Source organism: Pezoporus occidentalis, unplaced genomic scaffold, assembly GCF_034315485.1.
Source record: "Pezoporus occidentalis ecotype Australia unplaced genomic scaffold, CSIRO_AGI_Poc_V1 ctg35, whole genome shotgun sequence".
Classification (NCBI taxonomy): domain Eukaryota; kingdom Metazoa; phylum Chordata; class Aves; order Psittaciformes; family Psittacidae; genus Pezoporus; species Pezoporus occidentalis.
Genome location: NW_026915483.1, coordinates 4,383,585 through 4,409,657, shown reverse-complemented (window position 1 = coordinate 4,409,657; position 26,073 = coordinate 4,383,585). Strand labels below are relative to the sequence as shown.

The 26,073-nt window shown below is 42.5% G+C and overlaps 1 protein-coding gene across 8 annotated transcripts in view; it reads right to left on the bottom strand.

Annotated features, from left to right (window-relative positions):
* MITF (melanocyte inducing transcription factor) overlaps positions 1 to 26,073 on the bottom strand; it is a 102,273-nt gene that overhangs the window by 40,739 nt on the left and 35,461 nt on the right. For 7 of the 8 annotated variants that reach the window (XM_062630309.1, XM_062630311.1, XM_062630313.1 and 4 more), the window contains exon 2: positions 3,944 to 4,190. In XM_062630309.1, the coding sequence (XP_062486293.1) occupies positions 3,944 to 4,190 (247 nt within the window). Of the gene's footprint in view, positions 1 to 3,943; positions 4,191 to 21,712; positions 22,835 to 26,073 lie in introns of those variants that run through there. The other variant, XM_062630314.1, reaches the window with a different exon arrangement.

The window sequence follows — 26,073 nt, the reverse complement described above, 5'->3', positions numbered from 1 at the left end:
AACAAATTTAACTCCACAAGTTGTGAGATTAGTAGGAGTGTTGCTTTGCAAATGGATGACTGAAGAGCAAAAGGACTAACCCATTACCAGGTCTCACTGACTACAGACAGGGACCTGACGCATGACCTCCATCCAGTCCTGGGCTACCCCTGCTTAGAGAAATGCAGCAATCAGTTCCCAAACATCAGCTCTGGGATACTGAAGTCAAGATCTGCAGTGGTGCTTCTGCTCCCATAGGTAAGGACTCATACCAGACAAGAGAATAACAACAACAAAAAGAACAGCTTCTTAACACCAATTAAGTATACAAAGCTAAAATACACCTGCATGGAAGAAGCACCTCCATAAAACAACTGAAGACATCTTAAGCTGAACTCTTTGAAAATAATTTAACCCTTACAAAAATATAAACTTACTTTGTACCTCAGGAACAGATCCTCATCCAACATTGCTAGAGCTCAGAACTGCTCCAACAACCAATATTTTAAGTTATACGCTCCTATTTCTAAGGCAGAGCAAGAAGCTGAATTGAAGCAGAAGCGAAGAAACTCTTGTGACATCCCTGTAGTGGTGGTCCTCAACTACCAACACGAGATGGATGAGAAGGTGCTTAGAGATAAACCAGCCTGTACATCTGTGAAGCTAACATCAACTCTGCAGAATTATAACTGAAAGCAGTACCAATCTTCCTTTGGCTATTAGATTCAAAGAGATACAGTTCCAAATGACTTAGTCCTAGCCCACCTTCTAATTAGGGTGCACAAAGCAACACAAAATTTGAATTCCAACAGGTCATTTCCTACCTTGCCAAGCGACATTACGTGGCAGATGACTGATGCAATAAGTCATTACTCAAGAAAATTAAATCCTATTTATGCATATGTCTTTAAACGTACCACATTATGTAATTTGGAGATTCTTATTCAATGTGACAGAGATTCATATGTATTTCTCTTTCTTTCTGCATTATTTCTTAATGATTATTTGGAAAACAAATATAAAAAACCAAGCTCATTAACACCTTTGGCTCCTTTTTAAACTATTTATTCCAAACTACCAGCTTCAGCCATGCAAGTATTATTCTCACATTCAGAGGCAGGGGAGAAAGGCAAGTCACACAATGCAATTGAAAATCACCAAATGATGACAAATTCAAGAGCCTTGGTATGGGCTTTTTTTGATGCTAAATGCCAAGCAAGCAAAAACAACAACAAAAACAGCTATTACATTTGGTCTTAGGTGTTTGTGAAGTACGACTGATTCAAACAGACCTTTTCAAAAGAGAGTTGCCTTGCAGATTAACATTTCTCAAAGTGTAAAAATGCCCTTTTTGTGTCTCTCATTCTTTAAGGTCACTAAATCCAGACCATCTGGATAATAAAGTTACCAACTTAGTTCCCTATTTATCTAATTAAAACTTCTCTACAGCTCATACGGAAAATTTGTCTACAGCTAAAAAACAACTGAAGTGTGAAAAGCAGCTGCAGGGAAATGATGTCACTTGTACTTTGTTACTGCAGGGAGAGCCGGCTGTCAGCGCATCGGCACCAGGAGGACCCTGATTTATTGTTAATCTCATCTTTGGAGCCAAATAACCTATTTAAAATGAACAAAACCAAAGAAAAACAAAGCAAAACAAAACCAAACAAAACCCACCAAACAAAATTACATGGATCCCTTAGCCAAATCCTGCTCTTGCTGGTCAATTTACAGTAAGATCATGACTTCATCCCTGGTATTTTGTACTACCTATTTTTTTGTACAGAACTGGTCCACTTTTATCAACGAAAGGATGAATCTTCACCTGCTTTCTCCCACCAAAACCACAAGCAGCGAACCTATGCAAAGCAGCCTCTCTTCCATGAGCAGAGACCAAGAGAACTTGTTTTAGCTGATTCTGACTGTTACTTATGTAAATACAGACGACGGGAAGACAGGAAGACAGGCATTATTCTGTTCCAGTAGGAAGCTCGCATTTCCACAACCATCACCTTCAATGCAAAACTCTCTGTCAACAAAAGGTAGTAGTTACCAGTTATAACTTTTAATTTACATGCCAGTTAAGCACACATTCTCTTACATTTTTGCTCTACAGGGTCATTTAGACCAAAGTCAAATGCAGGGGAGGTGTCCTCGCTCTTTCCAGGAGACCCTTCTCCATCAGGAGGAAATGGGACAGATACTTATTTGCAGTCCTAAAGAGCATTCAGGTTCAAGTCCTTCCCATGAAGTTCCCTCCCCATGCTCTAGCAGGTCAGAGATTTGTATACAAATTGTACAAGCAAGTTCCTAGTAACCCCATTTGTAATAGCCAAGCATCATAATAACCAAGCATCACCTTTATTTCAACCCTCAGAAATAAAGGCTGCCTCCCCTCTACCCTCATATAAAGAGGCAACAGACAACTGCTGATGCTTCTTCAAGACATTACATTTCTTCTTTAATAGTAAAATATCACAGAAAATAAAGACTTTCCTACAAGTGTTCAGAGAGGCTTAAAAAAAAACAACCTAAAATTGACATCATAAGGTATTAGGATGAAAGGATGTAAAAAATGTAACATCTGCTTATTTAACTGAGTGCATTACAAATTAAAACTATTCCACAGCACCTACACATCTGCTGGATTTGAAGTAGTGTAACTACAGTGGCACAACCTAGAAAGGAGCTTAATAAATTGTCATACACAAACATTGTGTGTATGCATAAACATTACACAAAATAGCTCTTCCCAGTCAATTTCAGACTCCTTACTATATGCACATCACACACACTCATTTGATTTTTAATGGAGATGTATACATAGGGAGAGAATTCAAAATTCAACTGTTGCCTTTTTGCTCCTTGATCATAGACCACACTTGAGCATGACCCCCGCATCTCAACTAAGTATTAGTTTCGCCACTGTCAATACAATACCATAATGCAGATTCAATAAATAAAGGCTCCCTACATTTCCTCCATACACCCAGCTCACAAACTGCCTTGCAATCCTGTGTCTGCAAGTCTATTTTAAACCAGTTCTTTGAATACGCATCACTGATACATAACAGCCATGAGCAAACTACAAGTGGGTTGTAACCAAGCTCAATTAACTTACCCAGTAAGAATATGTTTACTGACTAAAAGTGGTCACTAAACATCAGAATGTAATAAAAAGATTCAACAATAATGCAGAACAAGCAGGTACCTCTTTAGAGCTAAGAATTATTTATTTTCATTAAATATGTTAGAAAATTTCTCCAAAACGTTTTGCATTCTTTTACTACCACATTCCACGTTGCTTTACTCTACTCAGACCTAACCAGTGCATTAAGTGATCTGTTTTCTTATAGCTGTTCACCTTTTCTCCGAGTAATTAGCAAGCTACATCCCTTTTGACAGAGGGATACTAACAAGCTCCTACGGTTTCCAGTTGGACAAGGAATCCAAAGCTACTAATAGCAAACAAGTCGTTTAAGCAAAAAAGGATTACAAAGGCTCATTGCACGGGGCTGGAAACTCACCCATATTTCAGATTAAGGCTTTTTGCAAGGCTCTTTTGCCTATAGTTTTGACACCATTTTACAAAAATATTTCAATGTTTTGTTTTAAAAACCAAAATACTGATTTGAACATCTATTAACAGTTTCTTCTTTTGGAAAATTATTTAAGGACTAGAAAGATGGAGAAGCATTTTCCAAAGGGAAAATGATGGAAACCTTAGTTTTGTAACAACAGCTCCCTCCCGGGATCTCAAAGTTTAAACAAAACCAAAAGTTACACACACTTTTTCACAAGTTTTCCCAATCTTCGCTCTCAGGACACCAAAATAAGTTGCAAACGAAGCCAGAGCGGAGCTTATCTGGAAACTTTAATCGCCAGAACTCCCTATAACCATGTCCCTGTTGCATAAAGTAGGTTGAGCGAGAGCTCCTGAACAGAAAGGCAGAGACTGGCGTACCTTGAGGACCTCCATGGGCACCTGGGTGGCGGGGGGCAGGCTGGTGGGGACGCTGACGTTGATGGCAGGTGTCTGGCTGACGGGTACCCGCTGCTGCATGAACTGGGCTGCTTGCTGCTTCTGCTGCTGCTCCCGACGCTCCTGCTCCTGCATCTGCTCACGCATGAGCTGCTGTCGTAGCAGGATTCGTGAGGTCATGCTGGAGGAGCTTAAGGGAGGCTTGGAAGCGCCAGGATGCTCGGAATTGCTGTGGGAAGACCAAAAGAAAGATAGCTCAGCTTCACAAGCGGGATCGCGGCTCCGGCGCTCACAGCTTGCAGAATTTACACCGGAACGTGGGGCGGGATGGGTGAGGATATGCTGCACAATGCGAGGGGGAACGCGGAGCCGACCTACTTCAGGTACTTAGCAGCCACATTAGGCTGCCTTAACTTGACTGCAGCTATCCACTTCCAAACACCAATATCCAGCGGTAAAGAGCTATTTGCTCTTTCAATTTTTACAGCAACCACCCACGAGAAAAAGTAATGCTTTTACAGACAGCAGCAAACACTCATATTTCTTGTCTTACAAAGCAATAAAAGGCTGTAGCAAGTCTAATGATAGGTATAGATAATACTGCAGGTCTAATGATCTCGCTCAAAACCAGACAGGTAAAATAAAACACAACATAACCAATTTCAGTTGGTTTCTGCACAACACTACCTCAGGGCTGGATTTATGGTGGGAACACTCTTCACAGTCAGAAACCAGACACCCACTAAAAATCCCCAACTCCCACTTCAGGCCTACCAGCACCTTCTAAGCACAGCAAGGTACAAGAACAGGCAGAATAAACAACAATAATGGCTTTATTTCAGTCATACTTTAGAAAGCTGGCTGGCCCAAGCTGCACGGCTTCACAACCTAAGAGGCATTTCTAAGCCACTGGCAAGCAGAGCTTCATACCAAACAGCAAGAGACAAACCATGGGACTTCACCTGAAGCAACACACCATTTTGTTAGCCCTCAGAACTAAAATCTATTTATGATGCATTTCTGTAGCATGAAGCAACCAGAGTATCCAAATACCAAGCTACACAGCCTTCGTGGGAAGGATGTTGGAATTGGTCAAGAATATGTGACTCCATGTAAGACAGTGCTACAGTGCGTGTAATTCCGGGTATTTGGGTTCTGATTCTGATTGCAGCAGTGGATTGCCATCAGCCCATGGAAGGAGCAGGCTCATTAGGATATAATGATGCAGGGCCATGCCTGGGGAAGGCAGCACTAACCCCACCTATGGCTCCAGTGTTCAGGTGCTACCTGCAGGATGCTGACAGGACAGCTTGCAATGGAGCCCCAGGAGCCAGCATCCCTCCCATGCCTCCTGCAGGCACTGACTGCAGGCACCAACTTGTGCTTCGGCAACCAAAGCCAGTGCCACTGGAAGCTTTCCAGCTTTGTTTAGGGCTGATGCTGAAAACAGTTCAGAGTAGAAACGAAAAAGGAGAACCCACACTTACTCCCCCAAGAGATCAAACTCTGCTTTTCCAGAGCACACATTCTGGGGGCAGGGAGGCAGGGGACCATCTTGCTATTTAAGACCTGTCAGGTTGAAGCATTCACAGAGACACTGATCCTTTTGATAAAACAAGAGAAAACCTTTGTGGTGAAACTAATGCAGCTGTGGAATAATCGTACTAATTAGCTGCTCAAGACAAGTCATTGACTGTGATACTTGCGAAAAACACCGCCCTTTCAATTAAGGGCAAAGCATTCTCACATCTAAACCCAGCAGCGTTGTTTCCTGGCTTGCACGTTTGCAAACCAAGGAGATGCTTTATTTCCATCACCGCAATAGTTAGAGTTAATCACGCACCCACACCAGAAAAATAATGTTGGAACATGCATCCCCAATACATGTATGTTGATTTATTTATGAGTTATAGCCATGTATTACTGAAGTGCTCATGTTTTTTGTTGCCCACCAGTATTGCTGTGCACCCCACTTAGGAGATAGGTGTAATAGATGAGTGAAAAAAGGCACTCAAATGCTGCTTCTAAGGAAGGATTCATTCTCCTTGCACCGAGGAAAAGCTGATTTTGTATCACGCTAAGCAGGATTCTCATTTGTGCGCTACTGGCATTTTGTACAGATACCTAATGCTGCAAAGTTGGTAACCCAGCAGTTCCTCCCACCTTCTTTCATCCTGAACTGTTTCTCCGCCTACCAAAGACAAGCGTGATGAAAACCATCTCAAAAGAGCCTTCCCATACACTAAACCGCTAGGGAATGAAAGGGAGAAGAAAGAAGAAATTATTTCCACGGCATTTCAAACAGGCCCTGCCAGCGACCCTATCTATTACTGCACCTACCCACACCAACAACCATCCTTACAGCTTCCTGCAGGTGATTCAGGGCTCTCCTGTTCATTCAAAATTGTCAACAAGAGCTTCAAGCATTGTGGCTTTCAAAGAAAGTCCTGGGGTAATGGTTGGACTCAATGATCTTAAAGGTCTTTTCCAACCTAGCTGATTCTATGAGTCTACAAAACAAGTTCCAAAAAAATGCTGTTCTGCCAAATTCTTTCCCAATGGGCAGAGGCCTTCCAGGCTTTATTTCTTTTGCAATTCTGCCCAATATTTTTATTATTTACTGGGAAAACTGGCTTAGCTGTAATTTGGAAGAGAATGCAAGGTCAGGCAATGCACTTTTTAAACAAATATCAAAAAAGCAGACATCAGTAAGGGGAAGAAGAGTCTGATCTTCTTCACATCCATCCAGAACACCAGATTTATGGTGGTCAGATCAGAGGGAAGAAAAAGCTTGAGATTACTGAATGTCCTGTTCATCCTTATTTCAGAGCAGAAGCTGGAAAGCAGGGTAGCTACAAAAGAGCTGTGAGCTCAACAGACACACCGTTCTCTATTTGTGCACATTATAATCTCACACAGTATAGAGGTGCTAAAGCCTATGGAGGCAGAGCTCGCAGCACCACAGCTACTGCCACCAACCCATTTGAGTCCAAATAACGCTTTCATCTGGGATAAAAGCTGCTGCACAACACCTGCCTGCCTGGCCAGATGCTTCTGTCACAAGTGCTGCAAAGGAAACTGAACAAACACAGAACAGCTCCTGCCACAAAGCTTTCCTGTTATTTATCCCCTGGGAACTGTAAAACTTATCCCATGGGCAGGGCGGTCTCACCATACCAGCACTCGTACAGTCGCCATGAGCAGCACTGATCAAATGCGCGAAACTGGAACTCATTCTCTGTAACACAGGACATCCTCCCGCCCAGCTTCCCTTCCCCACCATGTCTGCTCCTTTCTCCCATGCAAAGCTCCAAGGTGGAATGGAAGATGGTTTGGGTTTTGTTACCACGTACCATCCTGAGAGCAAACGGAAGGTTTGCCAGAAAGTCAGTTTTCCAATCAAAAAAGGCAACTCAAGAATTGCTCTATCAAAGGCCTCATCAGAAGAGCTTTGAGAATAGTATGTTTAAAGGTTCTTGACCTTTATGTGCTGTTTCACCCACAATCCAGGTCGGTGCCACGCACCGCAGTACAATCCAGGACCTGGACATGTGGATTCAGAACTCCCATACATGAGCTGATTCACCCCCAGATTATGTAGTCAGTAGAGCCCATACACACAACTGATACACGATGTGATTTAGATACTTCCTGCAAACACGCTTTATGGATACCATTTAATTGCAATAAATGAAACCGACTCATCCTTTTAATTGCCGTATGATTAAACCGGTTATCCATTAGCAGTCTAATAAGCACAGTGTAATACAAACTGAGGGTTATTAGTTGCGAGTGTCATGTGCCGATCCAATTAATCATGAAGTGATAACGTTTTATTAAGTAAGTTTAAATTACATATCCTGTGCACAGATGCCTGGGAAATGTTAGTTACTGCATACACAGCTTATAATGCAGATGGTCATTGCATAATAAAAGGCAACCAATCAGATTAAAATCAAGTTTGATTTTGTTGCCAGCAACTCAAGAGACTACAGAAATCATCCCTTGTAGAGCCTAATCTACCTTCCCAGATGTGTACTGATTACTTTATCTCTGTTTCCTTGGGCAAAAAGGCAAACTCATCTGTGTTGGTCAGTTTGTTTTCAGGCTCTTATAAATTGATCAGCCAAGTTCTCTGGTTCACATGCCTTATTTACAGGGGTTGTCTGGTTTACAAACATCACTTCCCATTAGCTGTGTATTTATTAAGAAACTCCTCTGCAGATTTTGAATTGGGAAATGTTCTTTAATTCAGCTTTGCTTTTTAATTACTGATTTAGATTTAAGAAAAGAAGAAAAGCCTCCAATGTAAGGTTTCACAAATGACAGTAACTAAAACCACAGATCAACTCCTCAACCCCAAAGCTGCTTCAAACCCAGAAGATGAACAAGAATAAAATAAAATGCATTAAAAATAAATAAAGAGCTTTCAAAACCACTTGCCCTGGGCAGGATCAATTACTCTGCTCTAGGCAAAGAAATGGCACAAAAGATGGATGCTGTTCCTCTCCTCCATTCATGAAAACTGGTTGTTAATGGATTAGTCCACAGAAAAATCAGCCAAGAAAAGCAGAATTGGCACCTCAAGAAATCCAGAGCTGCACCAGATCTTAGAGGTAAGAAATAACACAGGATTTAAATGCTTGCTTTATGTCTTACCCTTATCCCATTCATAATTATTTAGAGAAAAGCAAGACATTTAAGTACCTGACATTAGCAGCACAGAACTATCCTGATCTTTGAAGAATGCAGATGAGAAGTTGCCAATGTTACAACTCAAATGCTTGGTTTGACCTCCAGAAGGCATTATCAGAGGAGACCACAGCTCAGCTCCCATTCCAACACCCCTCCTGTTCAATGACCACAAGAGCTCCTTCAAAACTAAAGTTTACCTGTCCAGATTCTGTTTTCAGTCTCTACCAAGCAATAAAACCTCAAGAAACTTTTTGTTGCCAGTATCACGTATGTGAGTGAAGCAACAGCACTCTTAACAGCATCTAACCTGCCAGCCAGCATCAGTGATTGCTACAGCGGGGTGACAGAAAAGAGAATACCACCAAAGGGAAAAAGAAATATAAATAAACACAAGAAGGAACCAACCAAATCCAAACCCCTCAAAAATCCACAAACAACAAAATGATCCCCTGCACAATCTCTTCTCCCCCATCATCAGCCAAGGTAAGGGATTCCAACTGGTACAGCATTTTCCCTGGAGCACTTGGTACTTCATTCCTAAAATGTAATAATTGATTGTGGGTTACAGCAGCCCTCTGCTCACTGCACCAACTGCCTGGCACTGCTTAAAGTACCAATGTAAAAAAAGCCCAACGCCAACAGCTGGCACCCTCCTATGTCCTTACATGCCAAGGACAGAGCAATTGCATAAACGGTGTGGGGACCTTTATCAGCCTTTATAACAAAGCAAGTACAACAGTTCAGGCTTCTTTGTGAATGAAGGCTTCTGTGGTTGAAGGTTACATGTTTAAAGAGACACACTGCCTGCTGCTGCATCTGCTCCAGCATCAAGGTAAGCATCTTGTCCCTCCTGTGCTCATGTACCCTGACCTGCACCAGCACCGCTTTGCCCTGCACAACGGGATTCACCCACAGAACAACTCGCAGCCCAGAGGGCATCCATCCATCTACCTGAATGCCTCGTGTGCACCTGGTCTGCAGAAGGAAGAAAATGTCCGCTGTGCAGATCTACTCCCCAGGAGCTAAAGGGTGAATTACAAACCCAATGAATTCAGTGGATGCACTTGTCTTTGGGGCAAAGAAGAAAAAAAAGCCAAAACACAACCACACAAACAAAACCATTTAATCCTCAGCTAAGAATTTTTTAAGTAGCTGTACACCATTTAGTAGTTTTCCATTTTTCTTTCTGTCTTTAAAGCCCACGTTCACAAGCGGCTGAACATAATGCTTTGAGAACTTAATGAAAACCTCTCTCATGACCCAGGAGCACTCAGTAAATAATTATTAAGCTCTGGAGGTGGCTTTTGCATGAGTGTTGACTTAATAAAATGCCATAAGTTGATCTGCTTGAATGCCCATTTACTTGGGGACACAGCCTGCAGTATAGCTTGGAAGGAAAGCTTGGTAACCAACAGATTAAGGAACAAGGTAAAACTAAAGAGGTTCAACCTAGAAGCTGCAAAGGTCACATTTTACAATCCTTTACTACCACTCCTGTTAAAAGGGAGATGAATAATTGCAAACCTGGAGTATCTTCAGAGTTCCATATAATAATCACTGCAATGCACCAAGGCTTTTTACGCCTAACCTGAACTCCATTAGCCCAAATACGTGTTTAACATGAAGTTTCAGGAGATATATATATATCCTATCTGAGTGTATGGGATATATATATATATCTTCTTCTGATAAATACATATATATCTATATAAAAGATAATATATATAATAATATATACTTAAATGGTCTGGGGTTTGTTCCTTTTTAAACATGGAGAATTTTACAAGTCTCCTTCTCCTGAAAGTCCCGATCATTCCCTCAGCTGCTCTGCCACAGCTGCTGGGGCTGTGCAGAAGGCAGTGGCCAGCTCCCAGACATGGAATTGTTAGCTCCCAAACACAACCTCCATCACAACAAGTCGATCACACAATCTGCTCACAGTGCCATCACTCTGTGAAAACGCCACTTAGAAGCTGTAAGAGGAGCAGGGCATGAACATCTCAACTCTAACAGCTTCCACCTCCCCCTGAATCTTGTGTCCAAGGGCTTTTGCTGAGCACCCTCCAGCTAAAGTCAAGCAGCCTCCAGGCAGGCTGTCTCTAGGAGTGGCTCCAGATAAGGACCTGGCAAATCCAATCCCCATGGAGCAGCAACACCAGCAGCAGTACCCAGTGGCTGCCAGCACTGCAGACCTGTGCAATCCAGCACCTACCAAGGAGGGATTGAGGCAGCCACACACAAGGTCTTCAGGTACCACAAAGACTCCAAACCAGCCCAGAAGCTCAGTGTCAGCATCTCGCTACATCTTGTCTCACCTGCATCAGATTATTGCACAAAGTCCTGATGAAGACAGCCGGGAGCAAGGTGTGGTTCTGCGACAAGCCTTGAGGTCACTTCCAACCTGGTATCCTATGATAAATGCTCAGCACTCGCACAGGGTTGAGTGTGATGCTCAGACCCGTGCCCAGGTGCTGAACCACCCTCACTGTACCTCCTGCAGACAGCCCCCAAAAGACTGCGAGAAATGAAAGACATGGGGTGGCGTTGAAAGCACTTCTCCCATTCATTAATTAAAGGGGTGTGAACAGGCCATTAATGCCATCAGAGGAGCGGATAAGGGCTGTCTGTAACAGCACAGTTTTCTCACGATCTTTATCACCAAAAAGACCAAAGGTGGGTGCACAACCAATTTGTTTTCTGGGACTTAACTCCTTCACATACAAGGTTAACCTAGGTGAACCTCCAACTAGGAACCATTAGAGGTGCATCTCAAGACCTAGACATGCAATCATAACGGTACAGAGACTCAGTATGATGGTGCACACACAATTTCACTCTGCAAACACAGACTGAATCCCTTGGGCAGAAAAGGAGCAGGCAGGTAAAGACACCTACACACACAAATACCTCAAACTCCCCAAAACGTTCAATGAAGGGTTAAAAGGAATTTAAAAGGTAGCTGTCTACACCACCCAGTACTGGTTTGTGCTCTTCCTTAAACTTTCAAAGCCATCACAGGCTTAAAAAAAAATAATAAAAGGAAAAAAAAAGGCAGGCATAGGGAGATTCCTTTCACTTGAAAAGCTGACCTTGTCAAAGGCTTTTTGAACATTTTTCAGACACCACATCTATGGGTACTTCCCTCTCTAAAGCGCTCCACGCACACTTGCGAAACAAACAGCCAGATAGCTAAAGCAACCAAGAGGTGATAAAAGGGAGGAGATAACACTTCACCAACAACCTCTGTAATTCATGATTTTGTAATATGGAATTTACCTCCTTTCAGCTGGGTCAATAGAGAAGATAATGCTGTCTCTGAGAGGGAAGATGATGTATGATCACCACACTTTGGTACTTTGCAACTCCAAAGTAGCCACATCTGACTCCACATCACCTTTACAACGTACCTTGGTTTAGAAATTATCTGTCACTTACATAGTTGGACAGCAAGTTTATTCACAGAGGCAGCCCTGCAGAAAACAAGACTCAACATGTTGTGTTCACAGCTTGTGAATCCATCATTCACATGTTCAGATTCCCTCCCAGCCAAAGAGCCACCACACTCCTCGAGGCTTACTGTGACCCAGCAATTCCCATAAAATCATAGAATCGTTAGGGTTGGACAGGACCTTAAGATCATCCAGTTCCAACCCCACTGCCATGGACAGGGACAGCTCACACTAAACCATGTCACCCAAGGCTTCGTCCAACCTGGCCTTGAACACCGCCAGGGATAGAGCATTCACAACCTATTCCAGTGCCTCACCACCCTAACAGGAAAGAACTTCTTCCTTATATCCTATCTAAACTTCCCCTGTTTAAGTTTTCACCTGTTACCCCTTGTCCTATCACTACAGTCCCTAAAGAAGAGTCCCTCCCCAGCATCCCTATAGGCCCCCTTCAGATACTGGAAGGCTGCTATGAGGTCTCCACGCAGCCTTCTCTTCTCCAAGCTGAACAGCCCCAACTTTCTCAGACGGGAGGTGCTCCAGTCCCCTGATCATCCTCGTGGCCTCCTCTGGACTTGTTCCAACAGTTCCATGTCCTTTTTATGTTGAGGACACCAGAACTGCACACAATACTCCAGGTGAGGTCTCATAAGAGCAGAGTAGAGGGGCAGGATCACCTCCTTCAACCTGCTGGTCACGCTCCTTTTGATGCAGCCCAGGACACGGCTGGCTTTCTGGGCTGCAAGCGCACACTGCCTGCTCATGTTCATTTTCCCAGCCTAAAACCTTCTCCTCCCCCGAGGTTTTCTGCTTTCTGACTCCACTGTTAAAACACTGCTCAATGCTTCCCAAAGACAAGGAGACAGCTCAAAGCCTCATCTCCTACAGATGACATCCTGGCTCTGGTATACTCAGCAAACAGGATCTGAAGCAGAAAAGGGAAAGTGTTTATGGAAGATTTGTTCTAAATGATTAAGAACCCCAAACAGTCATAATGAAAACCACCAAGTGAATTCAGTGCTCGGCACGTGATGGGTCAGTGTTATCAGTGTGTAGGACTTGCTCCTTACAGTGACTACTTACGTGCAAGGGAACCAACCAACCCCTAACACTTTACTGCAAGAACTCAAACATTAAAATAATCTCAGACAGATATTATGCAAACTCTCACTTTGATCTCTAGCCACAGTGCAAGCTGTTCATTACAGGACCTGATCACATCGGGGAGTGTCTCTAGCAACTTTTCTTTCTAACAAAGCAACTATCCAGACTGCAGAAATCAATTCCTCAGCATCCATGTTTTAAACAACCTTCAGTAGCAGAGTCCTTAAGCACTGCTCATAGTTCTTCAACATTTTTTGCTGTTTGTGGAAGAGTTATTGGGGCAAAGAGGATTGTTTTACTGTGCAGGCTGAACAGCTGAGGGTGGGGGTAAAGCCTTTATTCAGCAACAAGTTACTTCACCAACCTCTTGGACATTTATGCTACAATTGCAGGACAGATATACCAGTCTTGCTGCCCAGGGTATTCATGGCACAGACAGAAGGTGGGATAAATTTCAGCTTCCACTGCTGCAGCTCTAGAAAACAGACTATTTTAGAGTAAAACTGTTCAGCATGGTCTATGTTTTGCACAGCTTAATGACAACTGAGACACGCTGCCCATGCAACTTGCTGCAGGAATACCACTTCTTACTTGTCAAAATACATTACAGCTATTGGTTTATATTTGGGGGGAAAAAAAAAAGCACTCAAAAGCAGCCAACTCAAAACTATTTACAAGCCTTTTTCTTAGACCCTCTTAATCTGTTCTGCACTGCCAGAAGCATAGCACTTGAATGGCTATTTCTGTTCAAAGCTATATTTGTTGTGGAACTACTGCAGACTCCTGAATCATGTAAACAGAAGCAAGAGCCAAAAAATGTTTCACTGGACTTGAAGTTCACATCTGCCTTAGTTACTGGGACAAAAAATAAAAGCAGGGGCTTAGTTTATAATGAATAAATCCTGCAAAGACTATAGTTAATCATGAATTCTCCCAACAGGGTTTTGTTTAATCTGGTTTATTTAACATTCGTGACCTTGGCAAGGTACCTGCGGAGCACCCACCATTACTGTGGAGCAGCAGTTCACACCTCCTGTTATTTTAGGCTACAGCAGAGGACTATACAGTGCTATAATAGTCAACCAGGCTTTGAAACCTGCAGCAACCGTCACCTGAAAACGATGTATAGTTCTAGACTTGCTGGAGCCCAGCAGCCAACAGTATTGCTGTCCCTAAAAAGTTGTATTATAATGGCTCAGCTGCGTGCTCCTGCAAAATGAATCCTTGACAAACATGCTGCTGGGAGCAAAATGACCCTCCCATTTCTTCTAACTTCTTGGTTCAGAAAGGTCAGCACCAGAAACCATCCCCTCACCTTGACCTACTGCTTTGGATGCACACTTCACCTCCTCTTCATTCTCCTTCTTCAATTCCTCCTGATCCTCCTCCAGAAGAAGGATCCCCAATATTCCCAACATGCTGGAAATCATGGAAAGCCCCAAAACAAGTAGCTTAAGATTGTACAAAGAAGTCAGATATTCTACCTTAAAAGTGTTCACCTTATACAATCATTATACAATCATTATACTCCTGTGTCCCTTTGCTTCACAGAACTATAACCTGGCTATACAATTCCTAATCTTAATAGAAGGACACATATTTAATTTTCCCTATAATTACAGATTACTTACAACTGTATTAAAGCCAATATTAACCTCTCTACACGCCAGGGTACCAAAAATGAGCATTAGCTATCAGAATGCCAAACTTATTCAATTAACACTTGCACAGTCAAAGTGCAATCCTATTCACAGGTTACCAAAAAAAGCCAAAACACAACAAAACTTCCGTTAACACTGGCTATGGAAAGCCATCTTCTGCAGGGCATCATCTTATTTTGCCAGCTCCCAGACCTCTCCCTTTACACACTAGATGGAGCTTTGTTCCGTGCTTCCCCAGCCAGCTGGCTGGCACTGCACTGTTAGGGCTAAAAATGGTGAGGAGGCAAAGGGTGAAACACCAACATCACCCCACACAACAGTGTCAGGAGTGGTGCGACAGTGGGTGAGTGTGGGGACTCACACCATACCCTCCTGGTCCTGCTCTCCCCCTGCTCCCATTAATCTCTCGGTTGATCACTGCTTTGTCATTTTCAAAGAAGCAAAGTGTTCAACAACTCCAGATCCCCAATCACGCTCCAACTCTTATCAGCATTTACTATAGCCATGAGGCACCTTCTTCAGCTCACACCACATTAGGATTATACTGCTTTTTCTTCCATTATAAAGAGACGGCATTTAACGTTATTACCAGATTACATACCTAAATGGCTCACGGGCTTTCCTGGATCCCTCTTCATATTCCCGCATATTTTTTTTCAAAATCAGCACTTTGGTCTCCTCTCTAGGGACCCAAAACCTCTGTACTTAATGCTTCTGCTACGGCTCTATTCTTGGATCCATTGACACTTTTGGGAAATAACCCCTTTAATCACAGCAAAATTCTCCTTGACTTGTATCTGCTGGATTTGCTCTGTATTGTTTCAAAACACAGCTCAGGAAAAACAGCTCATCCTTCTGGGGAGCTGCCACAACTCCATTAGGATCTTTCAAAGCACAACAGGATATGGTCCATCATATGGTATTTCTATGATGAATTTAAACTCAATGGGACAGAGAAGAGCCCAGGGGAATGAGTCACTCCTAATGTCCCAAGTGGCCAGCACTGCAGAAAAGCAGCAGCCTCAGCCTGTATCAGACAAGGTAACACCAGAGAGGATGGAGAACTGCTGATGTCCGCTGCAGAAGACACCTGTGTAAGACCTTGTGGGTAAAGAGGTCCTGACTGGGCACCTCTGCTCAAGAAGGAGCTGAAATTGAGGTGACAAGAGAAAACAAGAGCCCGCTTTATAGCGGGAAGCTAAAGAAAAGTTTGACATTTTAATCTCACAAAATGGAGGTTGACAGGGATGAGTGCTGCTGTCTATAAATACAGCAGAGAAACAAACACCCAGGAGAGAACAACTCTGGCATTTCATCAAGTGACATAAACCAGCTATGAACAACACTAAATTGGTACCAACAGTCTTATTCTGAGAAGTCCAGTCCTGAAACCAGTTCCAACTGGAGGACTGGCAATGGAACAACTTGCTGCTTTTCAGATAAAGACTTGTTGCCTAATCAAAGTAGGTCACTGTGAACGAACCAGCCGGTAATGAATTACATCCCACAGAAGATGCCCTCCAGCTCCTACAGGACAGATGCAGGACAAAGCAAACCCTTTGGCAGAACATATGGATCTGAAGTAGTGCTGGAATTCAGTATTGCACACAAGAGGTGCTCCACATGCATTAGCATGGCCAAACTCCGAAGGTGACCGTGCTAGCCTGGGCAGGCTTCTCAGTGGGTCCCTGCAAAACAAAGACGCTCTTCTAGAGCTACCAGCCCATATGGACCCTAATGAAACACTCCTCCTACCATCTGCCACACTTGGTCAGACGGAAAGCGAGTATTAGCAGCCATTGTACTGAAATTTCTTGGAAGTCCTCTCTTCTCTCTCACTCCCACCTTTGGGAATACCATTGCCCGTATCCTCTCCCACATTAGCCCAGCTGAGTGAGCCAGAGTTCACAAGTGTTGAACTGAAGCAGTAAATAACACCTCAACAACGCAACCCCTTCTTTCTAACTAATTTAGAAATCACTTCAGTGCCTATGTCACCACTCTACAAGCAAGGCACTACAGTTTAGCTGACCCCACTTTTTGTGCCTGGCTCCTACACTATTCCCCAGATTTCTGCACTGATCCATGCAGAGACCAGAGGGTTACAGTGCCTCCTTAATCTGGGGCAGCCACATGTTCAAACAGAGTAAGCCTAACTTAAAGCACTAGTATTAGGAAAAGGTCTAAAAATAGGCTCCAAATAAAGGTCATTTTGTCATGCAAGGGGTTCCTCCTTTTAAGTCTTTCTTAAATAGGCAGAAACTCCCATCGAGTGGTACAAATAACTGACCAGCCATTATAGCGCAGTTATTAAATAGTTATTAATATTAGTATAGTAATAAAATAGTAATAGTTATTAAATAGTAAAATAGTAAAAATAATAATAGTTATTAAATAGCACAGAAAGAAAGCTAGAGCTAGGAAACTAAGAGCAGGTCATGAAAAGAAGCAGCTGTTATTTGTTCACATCAATACAATCAGCCTCAGTCCCTATTTGCTTTCTGTTAACCACACCAAGTTTAACTGGCCTGCAGAGTCAGCATTACGAAGTTTTTGCCTAAATCAAGTAGGTCACCAGTTTCAAGCAAAAACACTTATTTGCTTATTCAGTGGAGGAACAAAATAAAACCAGGAAAATAAAAAGCACACCTACCACAATTTCTTTTCTTAGAAGGCCTCCTGTGGTTTGCAGGCAGTGGCTTTCTGATCAGGCTGCAGGTACTTTTACCAGTCCAGACTGGACAGCCAAAACTGGTCAGTCAGTGTAAGTATTTTTTCAGGTCAAGATGCTTACAAGCAGCATATACTTTACAGCAGACTTTGATAGAGGAAGGAAACTCACATTCCCTTCCAGGGAGTTTGACGTTGTAAGGAGAGCTAAGTCAATTCACCTTCAAGAGTCTTAACAGCACACCTTCATCTGCCCACCACTGTCTGCCATCCTAGAAAACTGGAGTGGAGCTCTCATGTTTTAAACTACGGGGCTATATGGGCTAATCTGTGGAAGCTCATCTACCTCTCCCAGTCAAAAACTGATAACCCAAAGATTAGGCATCCCCCCAAAACAAACATAAAACCAACAAATACCTACTACAAAAAGAGACAAAAGTAGACAAAATGCGTGCACAGAGGTTTTTTTAAAAGAGATTTAATCCAGATTAGATTTAAGAGGGACACCTTTCAAAGACACAAGACAGCAGCTGAAGGGTCCAGTAGGCACCCATCATCTGACAAAGATGTCATCACCTGTAATGACTTTCAACACAAGGATCTTGAGCAGAACCTCTTGGGGACACAAAGCCTTGCGAGTACAGACAAGTTGAAGCCACGTCTCTAAATCCCACTGTCACCCATCCTCTGTAGCCAAGAGTCATGTGTCTTATTATGCCACCTAGCACTAACAAGCAACACAAGACATAACTGAAGTTGAACCTGCCAGGCTCTTGTAACACCTCCTTGCAAGTTTAGTGAAGAAAACCCCTTCAGTCCATTACAGCAGCACAAAAACCCCAACCCTGGTATCCCATTACTGTCCAACATCCTGAACTTACCATCCAGAATTTCCACTGAAGTTCCAAAGTGGAACAGAATGAAAACACTTTCCTTGGCCATGTTATTCCCAGCCTGGGAACAAAGAACATCAGCCTCCAGTGCTCCTTTAATACAGACTCATTTATTCTGAAAAAAAGTAATAAGTAAGAAGTACCCAAAACCAAAGTATGGAACCTGAAAAACACCCTCCTGTCTGGCAGAGTAAGCGCTTTCTAAAGGCACATTAGCACATGTTGCTAAAATTGGGTTTTAAAGATAACTGGGGGAAAGCAGAGGTGATCTACAAAATACACAACTGAAAATGTTGATGTTGAAAAAGAAAAAACAAAGCAGATTAAATCCATACACAAGTTCTTTGAAATGAAAGTCTTAATATTTGAACAATTATGCATGAGTTTAAGACTCTAACAAGTGTTCAGTACTCCTAAAAAGCCAGCACATTAAGTCTTTCCAGACTGGGATGCAAAAATTCCCTGAAACAAGAGCAAAAAAGCCCTAGGCAAAAAAAAAAAAAAAAAAAAAAAAAAAAACCAAACAAAAACCAACATAATAAAATTCACATTTCACCACCCACCACGAGTCTGCAGAACGAGCACCAGGTAAAGTGGAGACTGCAGAGTCAGCCAGGACAATGCAGTTCCCAGGCCAAAGGCACACAAGACTGATACCAGCTGTAAAACAGCCTTGAAGTTATTAGTTCAGGTAAGTTGCAGCATCCTTCCTTATTCAAGAAAAACCTCCATATACTGCCATGAAAAAAGTCAGTAAGAGGCTACTGCAATGCCAGTGAAAGCAGAAGATCACAGTTTGAGAGGGTTTGAGGCTGTAATGCCCTCTCCATGCCCACATGCAAGTAACAGGCTGAAGCTGGTAGAAATGATCTGATTCCCCTGTAGAACACCATGGCACTTCCAAAATAGTTCAAGGAAAATAAGCTGAGAGTAGTGTCCAATCCCTAAACCACTCACTGAACCACGGCAACTGCTAACTGCAAGGATGCATTACTACAGGGGTAGCTCATGGGTAACACCCATTTTCCAACATCACTCTCTTGCGCCGATACTCTCCCACCCTGAACAAAGGTGCTCCACACAATCTGGCTTCCCAGAAACCTTACTCCAAAAAAACCTGAAGTCAGTTTTGTTAGAAATTGTCCAGCATGTTCTAGATTTACCTGCAACAGTTTTAAAACCCCAGTTTCTGATTATTTATCATTCCTTCACTGCAGTATTCCACAACATCCTTTGATCAACTGTCCAATTGCTACCCTCTAAACAGCAACACACAATTGTTGTATTCTGTAATAATGTTTCCCTTGTAACTAGAGCAGAAAACCAAAAATTTATATTGGCAGAAATCTCTTAGATTTTCTATAGTAAAGTCCATCTTTTTTTAATGTTCATTTGAGATCAAATTCAGTGAAACTCTTTGGAACTGATAAACCAACTATGCAAACACAAGGTGGGATCCACCCTGCATGAATTTTTGCACTGGTTAACATTTCGTATGCATAAGAATTTAAACAGTGAACTTCAAGCCAGAATGGTCAAATGACATACTTCTCTTGTTCCAATTAAAAACAGGAATATTACTATTTCCAGTGGGGCTGGGAACCTATAAATGCATGAGAAGAAGACACGGAAATGGAAAAAAACTAACAAAAAATCCTCAATGTACCTACAGAAAACAGATTTAAAACTACATTTCCGCATAGCAATGAAAAGCATGCTGCTTTGGAAACATCCTTCCATTCCCATTAATGGTGGTATGAATTACTGCCAAAGTAAACTGCAAAAAACTGTTTGCTATGGAGAAAACCCAAGCAAGCTAAAGTTTTCTGTGCAGAATCCTGTTTCAAGAGTGTGAAGGTCTCTTTGTTCTCCAGGTCAGTTCAAACTTTTATGTCTACATATTCTATTGCCTTGAAAAACCTTTATTCAAAGCAATAGAAAACTGGATGATTAAAAATTTAAACCCAAAAAAAGCCCTGCTAAATGCCCTGGGTAAAAATGTCACCACGTGTAACATCTTTCCTATTCTATCAGGCTATTCCCCAAAGTTTGGCATCTGAAAGCAAACTATTATTTCATGTAACATAGAGAAGGTATTGGGTATTGAAAAAATTGTTTGTATAAAATCCAGGTAAAAAGATGTATTTACAATCTTCATACACATTGCTAAATCTACCCTTTCAAATGGCAGTTTCTGACCATTAACAACCGTAAATACAGATAAGACTTTTATTCAACTATCATGCTAAATTTCATGTTTCTGCAAGCAGCCCGATAAAGCAGCTCAATTACTTCTCCCTTGCTAATCTGTTATCTAAAAACCACAAAGAATATCATTTCAGACACTAGAAAAACACTTGGAACGTTCTGCACTGTGACTCAGCCACCCCAACAGATCTCTGTGCACAAAACAAGAGTTTTCCTCTTCTAACTCCATGTTCCATTTAGCTCTTCTGCATACCCACAGTTTTAAGTCCGTATCTTCAGCACACAGACATCTAAGCAACACTAAAGTTACATCAAAGAGTTTATGTTTCTTATTCAAAATACTCCTCGTGGTATTTGTCCTAGTAACCTAGGACTGAAACTCAAATTGCAAGGTCAGACTCTTAAGTGCTGCAGGACTAGGGAGAAAGAGAGGCTGGTTTTAATGAGATTATTAGACAGCAACTTTCACTGAGCATTTAATTACAGCATTGAACTCAAGCATACATTCAGTGCATAGTAACTAAATTTAGCAAGGATGTGGGTCCAAACCTAAGGAAATCGTAGTATTGCATTCACTTCCCATAGGCTAATGCTCGTTCGGTACAGAGGGTATTTGACTACAATACTGTTAGCTGAACACTCGCTCACCCTCACCGCATCCGATCACACAGCAGCATCGACCCCACCACGCACATCAGCTCTGCACTCCACAGCACCTGAAACCATGAACCAGCTGGCTGAACATTAAAGCACATACAAAGGTCTTGTGCATGCTTGTTAGGCTGTTTTGTAGAGGAGAGAGAAACAAGCAAGGAAATATTCACCACCTTGTGTGGGGTTTGGGGGTTTTGTGTTGCACATCAGGTAAATTCTCAATGTTATTCCTACCTGGCCAGGATGGGATGGGGAGAAACAGAATACAATGATCACATAACACTGCTTGTTCTCCAACTCCTGCAAGCCAGCTGCAGGAGTTGACACGCAGACGCAGCCCCATGCCAGCCCCACAAGCGACAATTGCTCTGTATAACTCTGCTGCAGCTTAGAGTAGAAAAAGGACCGAGAACTTACCCGGGGAATTCATTCTTTCCACGTTTTGATCCAGCAAGGCAAGAGCTCGCTGGGAACTGCGCTCCTGATGGCCACAAAACCAAGACTAGACAGAAAGGTCTTAGTAAGCACAGGCTTCCAGAAACTGTACTTCCACTCCTACCATCCACCTCCTAACCCCGCCACTGCATTTGTGGCTGCCTTTGTTAGAATACTTCTGCAAATGAAAACAGATGAGTAACTATTGCTGCTTTAGCAAACTCCCAAGCCCATGGCCACTAATAATAGCTTTGTTCCTTTTATTACTAAACAAAACCAAAACAACACCACCACAAAAAAAAAGTTTAAATGCTTGTATAAAATGCACATTGCTGAATGCTTTCTTTCATTGATCCAGTTGCCGTTTCCCATAGGAGCTTAGGCCCAGGACTCTCGAACAATTTATGTGGATCAACATGATGTGGAGTAATCTGAGGCTTTTTGAAGGGGTTGTCCCTCACAAAACTCCCCAAAACAACCAGGTTTTCTGCTACTTCACTTTAGATATCAAGAGTTCAATTAAAAATCTGAGCAGAGACATTCCCACTTTATGCACACGCTTCACTGCAGATGCCAATCTGAGCTCTCTGGAATGCGGCGTCCCGGAGCTCATGGATTCAGGCAGGGAAAGGTGCTTTGGCAGGCTGTTCTCCCGGTTCCCGCGGCACCCTGGCACACTGCCGCCAGCTCCAACTGCTCCAGGAGCAAACAGGTGGGACGGGAAGGAAAGGGCAGCGCACAGGGAGGAGAAAGTGGAGAAGGGCAAGAGGAGAGGAAGAAAACGGAGAGGGTATGAAGCCACTGCTGTGAAATGGCAGGGGGAGAACGATGACATGGAAGCCTTGCCTTGCACAGGCCCTGACCTGGTTCACCGCCGGCAAGAAAAATAACAAACCAACCAAAAGACAACACAAAAACCACTTCTGTTTAAAAATTCTGATTTTTCTCCCTGGAATAAAATAAATTATAAGAACACATAAAAGCTGTAAAAAACTGGGTGCAACTCATCCCCTTTTATCAGAAACTCTGCCCATTCTACCTGACCTTCCCTTCAAGATTCTCCTCTAACAGCCCATGGCCAAGCTGTGGCTGTCCCTCTCGGCTTCTGCTCTCACATGCAGATTTTCATCAATCTCAGATCAAATCATAGCACTCCCAAGCCCAGGGCCTCTGTTAGCCCATGTATCTTCCTGGGAAATGACTTGGAGCCGCTGGGCATTGGCCACCCATGCTGGCAGGCAAGCAGACATCAAGGAAAAACAAGATACTACATCTTCAAAAGTCAGGCCACAGAATCTCCATGTTGTTAACATCCTGCAGCTTTCAGGGGGTTTTAACTTATTAATTACTATTCTTGGGTAGACTGCTGCTGAACAATCCCAAGAATCGAATGGCAAGTGGCTTTGTTGTTTTTACAGGAAGTAACCAAGCCAAAAGCAGCAAAAGCATCCTCTTGTTCTTGTGTGAGCCCCTTTTCACTTTTTTTTTCTCATTTTATTTTTCTGGTTTATTTGAACAATGGCACCATGAACCAGCTTTACAATAATGACTGTTACAAAATAGGAAGCCGTATTATTAGGCAAGCTTTGTCTGCGTAACTCAATCAGCCCAGGGAGGATATGACATGCACGACTAAGACAAAGGACTGGACTGGGTGACCCTGGGCATCTCTTTCAGGACTCTGTTTCTGCAGCTGAGTTACTTAAGAGCTGACGTTTGCTTTTGCTGCTTTATTGGATGTACCATTCCAGTAACTGACACAGCAAAGCACCCGTGTTTCCTAAGAAAGCAGATCACCAAGCGTGTATGCAAAAAGTAAAAACCTTGGAGAAGCTGTGATGAGAACTTTACCTGAAAATAGGTTCCAGAATGGAAAAGGGAAGTTTCGCATTTAATCCTTTTAGTTTACAAGAGTTGACACAGCAGGACAGGTCAGTCTTTCAGCAAACAACCATGCACACCTTTCACAGACCAACACAAACCAACTTTAAAGTTGTCTTTAAGCAGCTGCAGGGTTCAAAGGCACTGATTTTCTACAAGCTTGCCGACAGTATCACTGGGACCAGCTCTGGAGTGATACACTTCAGACCAGATGATTAGTAAATCGAAGGCAGACACCTGCCACCCTGTCATTACAGCAACACTACTGAAACTATGAAAATCAGGTCTAAGTGCTCATCTGAGCAATACTTCTGCAGAGAACAGCAACACAAGTGACTGAGCAACAGCAGTACAGGAACCTGTAAGTGAATCATTAACGAGCAATGACTTCTCCATTACTCACCATGGCTATAGAGTTACTAAGGGTAAGATTTGTTTCTAAAAAAAGGGAACAGCCAGCAGTGAGTACTAACACATTCATCAAAGCTCAATACAACGTAGAAAGGCAAGAGGAAGGCATGGCTATTGGTCAGCCTTTGTCCAGAATTGCTGTGCACTGAGGAAGGCTTCATGGAGCAGAGCAGCAGCACTGGGAGCAGTGCTGCACACCATCTCCTTCCATGGGAGTCATGTTCAGGGTCTCAGCTCAACTCACTGTTGATTTTGCATTACACCAAGAAATTATTAACTCATGCTACAATAGCTATACATCTGTCAGACTGGTGATACAGATCAATAGCCAGCCACCTAACTGTCAACAGTTTGACCTCTAGGCATAGCTTTCCATAGCCCTCTACTCACATTCTACCCCAAATACTTCCAGTATGCTTTCTCGAAGCATTTGTGGTCTATGCTACTCAAACTAAGCAACAGGAGAACCGAGCTGACATTCTCAGCCAATCTTTAGGCAGGATTAGCAAGCAATTAAGGCTGTTGTATGAGGAATTTTAAGTGCTCTACGACTTCATGCCAAACAAGAGCTAGTCAAGCTCTGGAATTTATTTTTTTACAGTTCTGTTCTATACAGAAACAGAAGACTGATTTTAAGAAAGATTCTTGAAGCAAGGATTCAACCGATTACCAAAACATCTATTGTTGCTTAAATACTAATATATGCTGAAAGAAATCCTGCATCAAAAAAGGACATGCAAAGCAATCTGACTGCTTCCTACCGAAAAGTTAACATATTCCTACAAAACATTTCAATTTCAAACAAACTGGGGAGTTTAAGTATCTTTTCATTGTTTTGTTGGCAGAACTTCATTAACTGCAGCCCAGCCAGTTTGGGTGCAGCACATCCTGGGAAAACTTTTAAAGCCAGAACCAAATCTCAGACCCAAACACACTGTCTACAGCCTGATCCATCAGGACAGGTAGCAGAGAATATGGCTTTTGTCCTGGGAGCTGGTCATTTAGTCCCAGCTCCACTTCTTCCTTAAGTCAGACAGAATTAACAGAGAAATCCATGCATTTCACGAGGGGAAGATTTACAAGATGCTCAAATGGAAAAGCTTTGGTTTAAGTACAACAGAAAACAAAGCAGATTTTGTGAACTGTCACCCACAGCTTGCATGGGTTTGATAATGTGGGTTGAAAATAATTATTTTCATAAACACACCAACTGGAGCAGAAAAGAGAATGCCACAAAGCGAGTAAATGCAGTTAAATAAGGCAAATGAAGCCTGAGCTACAGTTTCAGACTGATCTCCTGTTCATATAAAGAACGCTCTACTTGGAGATCAGGGGTGAGAAATAAGAAGTCATTAGCTCTTCTTCAGGGTTCATGATTCAATACTGACAAAACACACACTTCAGTGTTTCCAAGCTTAAAGAAAATTCCAGCAGGGTCATGGAAGATGCTATTTATAGCCGGCTTAATCTCTGTGCACTCAAACACAGCTTTTGTACACACACATATTTTGTTAGCACTTTAAAGAAAGAAAAACGCTGTTGCTGGAAATTTATTATCCACAACTTCTGAAAATTAGATTAGTTTTTCCTCTTAATATTAGCTGCTCCTGACTGAATGGCACCCAACATAGCCTACAGTTTTTCCAATCAAAACTGTTACAGGAAGAAAACAGGTCCTGGAAAACATTCAGTGACAAAACCAAGAAAGAAGAATGTGAGAAGCCACTAGCAATTAATTTTTTCAATAGGAAACAAACTCTTCCCAATTTCAATGTACACCTCAGTACAACTGAGACTGTTCTGAAAACTGTGACATTCAGGCAGTGGGTCCAGCACTGGAACATGCCCGGCAGATGGAAGGAAAGCCAACAGGCCTGGTCTTCAAGGTCATTCTGCAAATGTAAGCATTGTTAAGCATTCTGCCCAAAACAAAGCATGTTAGAAATCAATCCTCTGCTCTGCCTTGGATCTTGGCTGGCTGCTCACTGTAAAGAGCATTTAGTTATGGGGGTGTTAGAAAGAGGGCAAAGGAAATCGGTCAGACACTGGTG